The 12,510-nt window shown below is 32.6% G+C and overlaps 1 protein-coding gene and 1 long non-coding RNA gene across 2 annotated transcripts in view; both read left to right on the top strand.

Moving 5' to 3' along the window:
* The first annotated feature begins 556 nt into the window (after window positions 1-556).
* Window positions 557-12,510, top strand: part of LOC115879099 (lysine-specific histone demethylase 1A) — a 483,447-nt gene continuing 471,493 nt past the window's right edge. Inside the window, exons 1-7 of the mRNA XM_030895747.1 lie at window positions 557-691; window positions 888-1,049; window positions 1,244-1,397; window positions 1,455-1,668; window positions 1,721-2,228; window positions 2,430-2,566; window positions 2,630-2,725. Of these exons, the coding sequence (XP_030751607.1) occupies window positions 668-691; window positions 888-1,049; window positions 1,244-1,397; window positions 1,455-1,668; window positions 1,721-2,228; window positions 2,430-2,566; window positions 2,630-2,725 (1,295 nt within the window). The 5' untranslated portion in view covers window positions 557-667. The remainder of the gene's footprint in view (window positions 692-887; window positions 1,050-1,243; window positions 1,398-1,454; window positions 1,669-1,720; window positions 2,229-2,429; window positions 2,567-2,629; window positions 2,726-12,510) is intronic.
* Window positions 5,168-9,394, top strand: LOC115879101. Its single transcript, XR_004049662.1, has 8 exons — window positions 5,168-5,380; window positions 5,932-6,046; window positions 6,106-6,211; window positions 6,271-6,373; window positions 6,437-6,571; window positions 6,627-6,742; window positions 6,801-6,888; window positions 8,889-9,394. It is a non-coding gene; the product is annotated as an uncharacterized LOC115879101 (long non-coding RNA).

Genomic DNA, 12,510 nt, shown 5'->3' on the forward strand with positions numbered 1-12,510 from the left:
TATAGAAATACCTCTGTAATTAAGATGAATGTTATAACTTCATAAGAATGTTAATATGCAAATATTTTCTATAATCGGGAAAATTTAACATCAAATAAGAAAAGAAGTATAAGAAAGTGAGTATATGTCTTTAAAATCTTTTAGAGCAAGTTTATATAACTGTAGATTGCCTTGACACTGTGCACAATTTATTTCGATTAAGTTTAAATACAAACTGCTCAATTTTGTAACAAGGTTGTCTTCCTTGTATTAAAAAAAAGAAGCAATAAAATTTTTATCTTTTTATAATATGTAAGTACGTTAATAAAATCAAAGACTTTATAAAATTTTTCTAATATTAGATGACTTATTATACAGAAGTTTGTATAAATATAACAGGAAAATAATAATTTTTATGTAGAAAAATTTGAATATAATCAAAACCTATTCTCTGATCAAAACCTTTAACAAGTATAGGCAACCAGCAATGTACACCCATCTTGTGTTTAATACCCTTGAGGATAGATAACCAGATATACAATCATTTTTGATTTGACAACAAACCACAGAACAGAACATAACCTCGTTAAAATCATAACAAAACAGCCGAATCTACCGGAAAATCAAATTTTCTGGGGAAAAACAAAGATTTTTTAGTTTATTGCTGTTCTAATTGATTTTCAAAAAAATGAGCCGCAGGAAGAAGGTCAAGGTAAGTCGAATATATCGACATTTAAGTAAATAATCCATGAAAAGCGTGTTGCATTATTGTAAACAATTACTTTAAACATTAACACGTGAAGAAGTAGTCGAATTTTTAAGTTCTTTAGTTCTTAGAACTAAATTTGTAATATCTAGAAAGAGATAGAGACTAGTATAGAAGATTATTTATTGGTATTTAATTAAAGGTTGAACTGAAAGAAGAAAAAGATGAAAAGTTTAACACGAATGACGATGAGGGAGGTTCAGAGGTTTCAGAAAAGCCCAAGACATCACCCAACGAGAAAAAGACAGGCGTGGGTTCTAGCAGGGGTACTGCAAAGAAGGAGAAGAAGGATGACATAAAGAAGGTAAAGTTTTGACTGATTTATAAAAAGTGTGATCAAATACAAAACGGCGTCCAGTTGGCTTGGAAATGACGATCGATGACATTTTCCAATAATTTTACGTATAAAATGACAGCGATCTTCATTTTGTAGCCAACGCTAATGCTGTTTTTTTTGAACATGTTGTATAAATTTAGTTAATATTATTTTTTTTTAAGGAAAAGGATGAAGATAAGAAAAAAGACCTGGAAAATGACTCAGAATTAGATGATCCCATTATAAAAGACTTGTTTTCTGGCTTAGACGGTGCTGCGTTTCAAAGCAGGATGCCGTTTGATAAACTTACATCAACTGAAGCGGCATGTTTTCCTGGTATTTATATAAATCACTTTTAAATAAACGAAATAGTGTATATTAATGTTTTTACAGACATTGCTGGAGCTGCCTTGCAAACTGTGAAAGTCTATTTAAATATACGAAACCGTATTTTGAAAATGTGGCTGGACAATCCAAAGCAACAGCTTATTTTGGATGATGCTATTAAAAATATGGAGTCTCCTTATAATAGCGATTTACCTTTATTGAAGAGAGTGCATGCTTTTCTGGAACGAAACGGGTTTATTAATTTTGGAATTTTTAAAAGGTTTGTCAAGTTTTTAAAAGATTTTTTTTAAATTAAAGATAATTTTTGATAGGTTACAACCAATTCCCAGTAAGAAATACGGAAAAGTTATAGTAATAGGGGCAGGCATAGCCGGTCTAGCAGCCGCCCAACAGCTTCAACAATTCGGTCTGGAAGTTATAGTTCTGGAAGCGAGAGACAGGGTTGGAGGCCGTATTGCTACCTTTAGAAAAGGTAATTACATAGCGGATTTAGGAGCTATGGTAGTGACAGGTTTGGGTGGCAACCCTGTGACAACCCTGAGCAAGCAAATTGACATGGAACTACACAGAATCAGACAAAAGTGTCCCTTATATCACTCTTGCGGTGTGACAGTTGATAAAGATAAAGATGAAATGGTTGAGAGAGAATTTAATAGACTGTTAGAAGCAACATCTTATTTGTCACATCAGTTGGACTTTAACTATGCTGGTAACAAGCCTGTTAGTCTTGGACAAGCATTGGAATGGGTGATAAAATTACAGGAAAAGCATGTGAAGGAGAAGCAGATTTTACATTTGAAGTCTGTGGTAGCTTTACAGGTAAGTACTGTGTAAAGTATATTTGAATCACCCTGTATGTGTTTGAAAACACATATAGAGTGATAAAACAATGTATATTATCTAGAAATTTTTAAAGTAATAGAACTACCAAATTTACAAGTTTTAAGCCATGTAAAATCATATTAAATAATTCTTATAATGATTTTAACAGTCTGCCTTTCATTTTTATTTTTTTTTCAGGAAAAATTAAAAACAAATCAGTTTGAGCTAAACCGAGTCAAAGATGCTATGCAGGAGATTCACGATAAAGTCCAGGAAGTAAACAGCATAGAAAAGAGGGATCTTAACCAAGAATTTACGTATAGAAGTGGTACCAGGTAGAATATAACTAGACATTTTTTTTTAATTTTTTTTATATTTTTTTTTTATTTTTTTTGAAGGGATTTAAATGCTCTCGCCAAAGAATGGGACCAGTTGAAAGAACAAGAAAAAGAAATCGAGGATAAGCTGAAAGACTTGGAGAATTCACCCCCTAGGTAAGTTTTTTATTGGATTGATTAATTATATTAAAAATTTAAATTTATTTTTTTATTGACATTTTTTTGAAATTTTGGTGAATGCTTTTTTTGTCATATTTTCCATTATAGAATGTATAAAAAAAAATTAACTAAAATTAATTATTTTGTTATTAATATAATAATAATAGCATATGATCGAAAGTAAAAAACGGCGTCCAGTTGGCCTTGGAAATAAACATCGATAACATTCTCCATATTATTTTACTTACATATAAAATGACAGCAATCTTCATTTCATAGCCATTCATTTTCATAGCCATGAGCCGTTTTTTTTTCGATCATATTGTTCCGTATGATCGAAAAAAAAACGCCGTCAGTTGGCTTGGAAATGACGATCGATTACATTTCTCATATAATTTTATTATATTCATAGCCATCGGTGACGCCGTTTTTTTTTCGATCATGTTGTATATACTGTATGATAAAAAAACGGCGTCCTGTTGGCTTGGAAATGAACATCGATGAAATTCCCCACACATATAATTTATAATTTAACATATAAAATGACAGCGATCTTCATTTCATAGCCATCGCCGACGCCGTTTTTTTTATCATATTGTACCGTATGATGAAAAAAAAACGGCGTTCAGTTGGTTTACAATCGTTAATTTTACATATAAAATGACAGCGATTTTCGTAGCCATCGTTGACGCAGGTTTTTTTTCGATCATATTGTACCATATGATCGAAAAAAACGGCGTCCAGTTGGCTTGGAAATAAAGATAGATTACATTTCTCATATGTATATATAATTTTACATATAAAATGACAGCGATTTTCATAGCCATCGTTGACGCCGTTTTTTTTCGATCATATTGTATCGTATGATAAAAAAACGGCGTCCAGTTGGCTTGGAAATGAACAGCGATGACATTCCCCATATAATTTTACATATAAAATGACAGCGATTTTCATTGCCATCGTTGACGCCGGTTTTTTTTCAATCATATTGTACCGTATGATCGAAAAAAAAACGGGGTCGAGTTGGCTTGGAAATAAACAGCGATGACATTCCCCATTTAATTTTATATATAAAATGACAGCGATCGTCATTTCATAGCCATCGCTGACGCCGTTTTTTTTCGATTATATTGTACCGGTATGATCGAAAATAAAACGGCGTCCAGTTGGCTTGGAAATGAATATTGGTGACATTGCCCATATAATTTTAAATAGAAAATGACAGCAATCTTTATTTCATATCCATTCATAGCCATGACGCTGTTTTTTTTATCATATTGTTCCGTATGATCGAAAAAAATAGGAAAAAAAGCGCCGTCAGTTAGCTTGGAAATGACGATCGATTACATTTCCCATATAATTTTATCGCGATTTTCATAGCCATCGCTGACGCCGTTTTTTTTCGATCATGTTGTATATATTTTATGATAAAAAAAACCGCGTCCAGTTGGCTTGGAAATGAACATCGACGAAATTCCCCATATATAATTTTACATATAAAATGACAGCGCTTCATTTCATAGCCATCGCCGACACCATTTTTTTTTTGATAATATTGTATAGTATGTTAAAAAACGGCGTTCAGTTGGCTTGGTTATGATATGACGATCGGTTATATTTCCCATATACATAATTTTACATATAAAATGAGAGCGATTTTCGTAGTTCGTAGCCATCGTTGGCCCTGTTTTTTTTTGATCATATTGTACCATATGATCGAAAAAAAACGGCGTCCGGTTGGCTTGGAAATGAACAGCGATGACATTCCCCATATAATTTTACATATAAAATGACAGCGATCGTCATTTCATAGCCATCGCTGACGCCGTTTATTTTTCGATCATATTGTACCGTATGATCGAAAAAAAAAACGGCGGCCAGTTGGCTTGCACATGAATATCGGTGACATTGCCTATATAATTGTCCATATAAAATGAGAGCGATTTTCATAGCCATCGCTGACGCCGTTTTTTTTCTCGATTAGCATTTGTCGGCATCCAGTTGGCTTGGAAATGAACTTCTATGATTTGCCCATACAATTTTAAATAGAAAATGACACCGATCTTCATTTCACAGCCATCGCTGACGCCGTTTTTTTTTCGATCATATTGTATATTATACCGTATGATCGAAAAAAAACTCAGTCCAGTTGACTTGGAAATGAGCATTAATGACATTCTCCATATAATTTTAAATATAAAATGACAGCGATTTTCATTTCATAGCCATCGCTGACGCCAGTTTTTTTTCCGATCACATTATATCTATTTAATAAGAATAAGATAGTGCCGCTGATTTGAATTTCCCACACTTTGATTATTAACATTGTAAATGATCGTTATTTTAAATCTCGCCAAATTTCCCGCACTTTTTTTGCGGGGGTGAAGGGTGAAGTTTGTCATTTATCAAATCATTTACGAGCGCCAATTTCTACTGATAGCGTCGTTCGAAAGTGCTCCTCAGTTTTTCCAGTTTTTTTCCTAATATTTCCAGGTTTTCTTTAAAACTTTTACGTGTTTTTGTAAAATGTGCGTCCTGTAACCCGTGGAAGTATTTTTTTCGGGAAATTTTACGTGAAACAGTTATTTTAGTGGATGTTAAGTTTCGTTCAAGGTCGTTCCCGTTTCTTGGATATTTCCCGATTTTATCCAGGTAAGTGAACTAAATTTATTGAAATGCTTCTCTTAATGATCGGATTTCATAGTTTTTCGTGGTTTTATCCAGTTTTTCCCTGGATTTTTGGTAGAGTTCTATGAAAACGGCCGTTACAGTTTTGGCGCGCTTTTTAAATTTGCTGATTTTTACCATAAATTTGCAGGAGTTTTCTACAAAAGTATTGTAAAAAGAGATTAATGGATGTTTTGAACAGTTTCTATTATTTTTAGAGAGAATTAATTGATTTTTTTATGAAAAAAGTCCAAAAGAGTCTTTGGGGAGGTTTTGCCGCCAAAGCGGCCATTTTGTCATGGAACTTTCCCAAAAAATTCTGGAATTTCTACAGTTTATTTTTATGCAAAATTGTAGGTAGTATATGTTTTTTTTTCTCATGGAATTTAATCATTTTATAGCAGCAAATGTTTTGTAGGTTACAATATTTTTCTAGCCTATTTCCTGAATTATTTTTAAAAATATTCTAATAAAATATTTAAAAGATTATATATGTTTTAATAGTCACTGAACTAATTTACTGTATGTATATTAAGTTTTAAAGGCAGAATTACAGCAAGTGCAGGCCCTCATTCAAGGTGCCACAGGGACATGGCATTTCGAACAACATTTTGTGAAGATTTCTTGGCCCAGTATGAATTCTGTATATTAGTAAGACACTAAAATGGTTTATTTAAACACATTTAACTAATTTTAACGAATTTTTAAAGGTAAAATTGTATGCTGGAGGTGTTAAAAGTATCTTTAGAGGGGTCAGAGTCATTACTATCAGCATTTTATGAAGATTTTTTGACTTGATATAAATAGTTTATAGTAGTAAGACACTAAGATAGTATACTTAAACTTATTTTACTCATTCTAATGTATTTTTATAGGTAGAAATTGTATGCTGGAGATGTTAAATGTGTCTTTATAGTACAGGATAGAGCATTGTTATTGGTATTTTTATGACATACATTTTTGGTCACAATACCATGGGTAAGATACTGAAATTTTTAAATTATTTTCTTAATTTTTATGTATTTTTTTCTTTAATATCAGAACACAGTTTGGGGAATGTTATGGGGGAAGTACAGGCAGCTTTTTGGAGTTACATTGAGGCAGGTTTGGAGCATTTTTGATGAAAACTGAGAGGAAACTACTTGGAGAAAATTAAGGAAAAACTATTATTACAATGTAAATTATTCAGTCTTTTTACAAGTATCTGTTCTTTAACTTTTTATTTCTCTAGATTGCTTAGTATGTGCTGCTTCTGATGTCTGCTACTGAAAGACACTAATCTTTTGAATCTCAAGACATTGAAGACTTTTTTGCATAATTTTGGTTCATCAAACTACTTGTTAAATGGTAAGAATGCCACGTTTTTTTTTACAAAATACCATTTTATTTATTTTTTATTTCTTAGATTTTTTTATTGGGGTACCTGCAACAATTTTCTGCATTTTGGTGTATGGTTTTGGATGCTCCTAACAGAATCTGAAGGCATGTAAAATGTAAGTGATTTTTTTAAAGTATTATGTGTTTATTATTTTTTATGTTCATGACATTGTGATGGCATTTGGTTGAATTTTAAATAAACAATTTAAATATATTTTACTGGGTTATTCGGATTTTAGTAAATATAGTATATTTTTCTGAGTGTGTGGGATTGTAGACTTTTATATAGTTACTTTTAGATAATTTTTTTTAGATCGATATAACGAATTTAATGCTATGTTTACTAATTTCAGGATAGATTTTTAAATGTGTTAAAAATTTTACTGATTTTTTTTAATACTTTATACGGATCTGGCAACAGTGCGTAGGGTGTCTGTAGCTCTTTAAAAATTTTGAAATACTTTAAAAACAAAAAATGATAATTTTTTGCTCTCTATCAAATAAAAAAAAAATAATATACAGGGTGTTCCGTTTAAAAAAAAAAAAAATATTTTATATTTTAGATAGTTTGTCATAGAATTTTGAACACTCTGTATGTCTGTATGACTTAAGATTACGACATTTATAGCAAAGCAAGTATAGACCATCTTAAGTAAATAGGTACCTAATATACTTTTGATTTCAGGACAGGTTTTTGCATTTGTAATAATTTTTTAAGAAAGCTTGAAAAAAATATTTTTCATTTATTTATTAATATATCTGAAATTATCGGAATATGTTTACTCGTATCTTAGGATAATGTAGTGATCTGAAAGGAAGTCAAAAATACAATAATATACAGGGTGTTTCTTTAAAAAAAATATATAGTAAAGTGTTAAAATATTTTCCTGAAATACATTTTCGTACATACTTTAGGTTTGTGCTTAGACAAAATTCTCAAATTCTCATCAGCTACAGATGCCCGACGCACTATTGCCGGACCTTGTGTAAAAGGAGGTATACAGGGTGGCCCATTAGTGCAAGAAAGTCCAATATAGTTGTTGTTGTGACAAAGATATGAAAAAAAGTTTTACTTAAATGTTACATTGTTTATAAAGGTGCAAATTTTTTTAAAATTTTTAGAGTAAAATAACTCAGCTATTTTGAACTTATTTGTAAAACGACAAAGGGATAAAAAGATTATTTTATCGAGATCTACCAGTCCTAAACCATATTTTAACATAATTTTACATTATATTCTCATTTTATATCCAACAACTTCTCCTGGTGTTGTAATGCTTAAAATCATCTTAAAATGTATTTTATTTATTTTTTTTTAAAATAATAATTGAATGGATACTAATACTTGACGATTTTTGACACATAATTATTAGAACAAAGTATTAATTATACTTGCGCAAATATACCGGGTGTTTTCCAAAAGTGGCTCACCTCCTATAACTTTTTTATTTTTTCAGATAAAAAAACGAAGTATGTTTGTGTATGACATAAATCGGGATTGACTGACGTATTCATTTAGTTTCGGTCACTTCCTGTTTCACCGAAAATGACTACAATTTTTGATTTTTAAATGGTACTCTCGGTATTTTTTTTTTACTTCATTTAATACAGAAAATGACAGTCTGAATAAAATATCATATGTCTAGTTTTGGAATTTTGCGCTTAAAGAAATTTAAAATAGTATTTTAAATTTCAATTTAGAGTGTTTTAAAACGACTAATTTTTTAAGCGATATATGATATATGTCATTCTATTGAGAATGTCATTTTCTTATAAATAAAGTAAAAAATACCGGGAGTACCATTTAAAAATCAAAAGTTGGAGTTATTTTTGGTGAACCAGGAAGTGTCCGAAACCAAATGAATACGTCAATAAATCCCTGATTTATGTCATTACTATCATACTGAATCTCGCTTTTTCTCTGAAAAAAGTAAAATTTATAGGGTTGAGTCACTTCTGAAAACACATATTGATGTATTATATTACTTACAATTTCTCTCTTCACTTTACTGTTTTGTATTTGAAAACGTCTATAAGTTGTAGACTTTTTTTTTTGATATTGCATGATCTTTTTATGTAGTGCTTCTATATAGAATGTTTTTATTTTTCCTTACAGGACGTTACATACACACTGTTATCTAAAAATGACAGTCATAACACATTTTTGGGTGATACTTGATTGGTGATTTTTTTTTAGAAAAGATGTCATCTTGCTAGGTCGTTCCGAATTTTATCGTTAAGGCAATGTTTGCCGGGATGACATCTATCGGTGATAGTATTGCGATTGAGTGATTTTTAATTTTTTTTAGAAAAGATGTCATCTTGCTAGGTCGTTTCGAATTTTACCGTTAAGGCAATGTTTGCCGGGATGACATCTATCGGTGATAGTATTGCGATTGAGTGATTTTTAATAATTTTTTAGAGAAGATGTCATCTTGTTAGGTCGTCGCGAATTTTATCGTTAAGGCAATGTTTGCCGGGATGACATCTATCGGTGATAGTATTGCGATTGAGTGATTTTTAGTTTTTTTTAGAAAAGATGTCACCTTGCTAGGTCGTTTCGAATTTTACCGTTAAGGCAATGTTTGCCGGGATGGCATCTATCGGTGATAGTATTGCGATTGAGTGATTTTAATACGTTTTTTAGAGAAGATCATCTTGTTAGGGTCGTCGAATTTTATCGTTAAGGCAATGTTTGCCGGATGACATCTATCGGTGATAGTATTGCGATTGAGTGATTTTAGTTTTTTTTTAGAAAAGATGTCACCTTTGCTAGGGTCGTTTCGAATTATACCGTTAAGGCAATGTTTGCCGGGATGACATCTATCGGTGATAGTATTGGCAGATTGAGTGATTTTTAATAATTTTTAGAGAAGATGTCATCTTGTTAGGTCGTCGCGAATTTTATCGTTAAGGCAATGTTTGCTGGATGACATCTATCAGTGGTAGAATTGCGATTGAGCGGGATTTTAAGGGCCTTTTTTAGAGAAGATGTCATCTTGTTAGGTCGTCGCGAATTTTACCGTTAGCGCAATGTTTGCCGGGATGACATCTATCGGTGATAGTAATGCGATTTTGAGTGATTTTTACCAATTTTTTAGAGAAGATGTCATCTTGTTAGTCGTCGCGAATTTTATCGTTAAGGCAATGTTTGCCGAGATGACATCTATCGGTGATGGCTGCGATTTGGAAATGATTTTTAGTGATTTTTTAGAAAGATGTCATCTTGTTAGGTCGTCGCGACTTATCGTAAAGGCAATGTTTGCCGGGATGACATCTATCGGTGATAGTATTGCGATTGAGTGATTTTTAGTTTTTTTTAGAAAGATGTCGTACCCTTGCTAGGTCGTTTCTGAATTTTACCGTTAAGGCAATGTTTGCCGGGATGACATCTACTTCCGGGTGATAGTATTGCGATTGAGTGATTATTATAATTTTCTTTAGAAAAATATGTCTTGCTAGGTCGTTTCGAATTTATCGTTAAGGCAATGTTTGCCGGGATGACATCTTGTATCGGTGATAGTATTGCGATTGAGGATTTTTAGTTTTTTTTTAGAAAGATGCCTGCTAGGTCGTTTCGAATTTTACCGTTAAGGCAATGTTTGCCGGGATGGCATCTATCGGGTGATAGTATTGCGATTGAGTGATTTTAATACTCCTTTAGAGAAGATGCTCGGTCTTGTTAGGTCGTCGCGAATTTTATCGTTACAATGTTTGCCGGGATGACATCTTATCGGTGATATATTGCGATTGGAGTGATTTTTAGTTTTTTTTAGAAAAGATGTCACCTTGCTAGGTCGTTTCGAATTTACCGTTAAGGCAATGTTTGCCGATGGCATCTATCGGTGATAGTATTGCGGATTGAGTGATTTTTAATAATTTTTAGAGAAGATGTCATCTTGTTAGGTCGTCGCGAATTTTATCGTTAAGGTACGTTTGCTGATGACATCTATCGGTGATAGTATTGCGATTGAGTGATTTTAGTTTTTTTAGAAAAGATGTCACCCTTTTTTTAAGTTAGGTCGTTTCGAAATTTTACCGTTAAGGCAATGTTTGCCGGGATTTATTACTCCATCGGTGATAGTATTGCGATTGAGTGATTTTGGATAATTTTTAGAGAAGATGCCATCTTGTTAGGTCGTCGCGAATTTTATCGTTAAGGCAATGTTTGCCGGATGACATCTATCGGTGATAGTATTGCGATTGAGTGATTTTTAGTTTTTTTAGAAAAGATGTCACCTTTGCTAGGTCGTTTCGAATTATACCGTTAAGGCAATGTTTGCCGGATGACATCTTATCGGTGATAGTATTGCGATTGAGCGATTTTTTAATAATTTTTTAGAGAAGATGTCATCTTGTTAGGGTCGTCGCGAATTTTATCGTTAAGGCAATGTTTGCCGGATGACATCTATTTGCGGTAGAATTGCGATTGAGTGATTTTTATCAATTTTTTTAGAGAAGATGTCATCCCTTGTTAGGTCGTCGCGAATTTTACCGTTAAGCGTACGTTTGCCGGGGATGACATCTATCGGTGATAGTAATGCGATTGAGTGATTTTAATAATTTTTAGAGAAGATGTCATCTTGTTAGGTCGTCGCGAATTTTATCGTTAAGGCAATGTTTGCCGAGATGACACTATCGGTGATAGTATTGCGGATTTCGAGTGATTTTTAATATTTTAGAGATGTCTTGTTAGGGTCGTCGCGAAGTCTTTATCAAAGGCAATGTTTGCCGTGGATGAAATCTATCGGTGATAGTATTGGTGATTGAGTGATTTTTAATAATTTTTAGAGATGTCGTCTTGTTAGGTCGTCGCGAATTTTATCGTAAAGGCAATGTTTGCCGGGATGAAATCTATCGGTGATAGTATTGCGATTGAGTGATTTTTAGTTTTTTTTAGAAAAGATGTCACCTTGCTAGGTCGTTTCGAATTATACCGTTAAGGCAATGTTTGCCGAGATGACATCTATCGGTGATAGTATTGCGATTGAATGATTTTTAATGATTTTTTAGAAAAGATGTCATCTTGTTAGGTCGTCGCGAATTTTATCGTAAAGGCAATGTTTGCCGGGATGACATCTATCGGTGATAGTATTGCGATTGAGTGATTTTTAATAATTTTTTAGAGAAGATGTCATCTTGTTAGGTCGTCGCGAATTTTATCGTTAAGGCAATAAACCGATGACATCTATCGGTGATAGTATTGCGATTGGAGTGATTTTTAATAATTTTTTAGAGAAGATGTCATCTTGTTAGTCGTCGCGAATTTTATCGTTAAGGCAATGTTTCTGCCGGATGACATCTATCGGTAGAATTGTGATTGAGTGATTTTAATAATTTTTTAGAGAAGATGTCATCTTGTTAGGTCGTCGCGAATTTTACCGTTAAGGCAATGTTTGCCGGATGACATCTGTATTACATTGAGTGCGATTTTTATCAATTTTTAGAGAAGATGTCATCTTGTTAGGGTCGTCGCGAATTTTATCGTTAAGGCAATGTTTGCCGGGATGACATCTATCGGTGGTAGAACGATTGAGTGATTTTATCAATTTTTAGAGAAGATGTCATCTTGTTAGGTCGTCGCGAATTTTACCGTTAAGGCAATGTTTGCTGGATGACATCTATCGGTGATAGTATTTCGCATTGAGTGATTTTTAATATTTTTTAGAGAAGATGTCATCTTGTTAGGTCGTCGCGAATTTTATCGTTAAGGCAATGTTTGCCGGATGACATCTATC

The sequence above is a fragment of the Sitophilus oryzae genome, unplaced genomic scaffold (genome assembly GCF_002938485.1).
Source record: "Sitophilus oryzae breed Bouriz unplaced genomic scaffold, Soryzae_2.0 scaffold_1576_pilon_pilon, whole genome shotgun sequence".
Lineage (NCBI taxonomy): Eukaryota > Metazoa > Arthropoda > Insecta > Coleoptera > Curculionidae > Sitophilus > Sitophilus oryzae.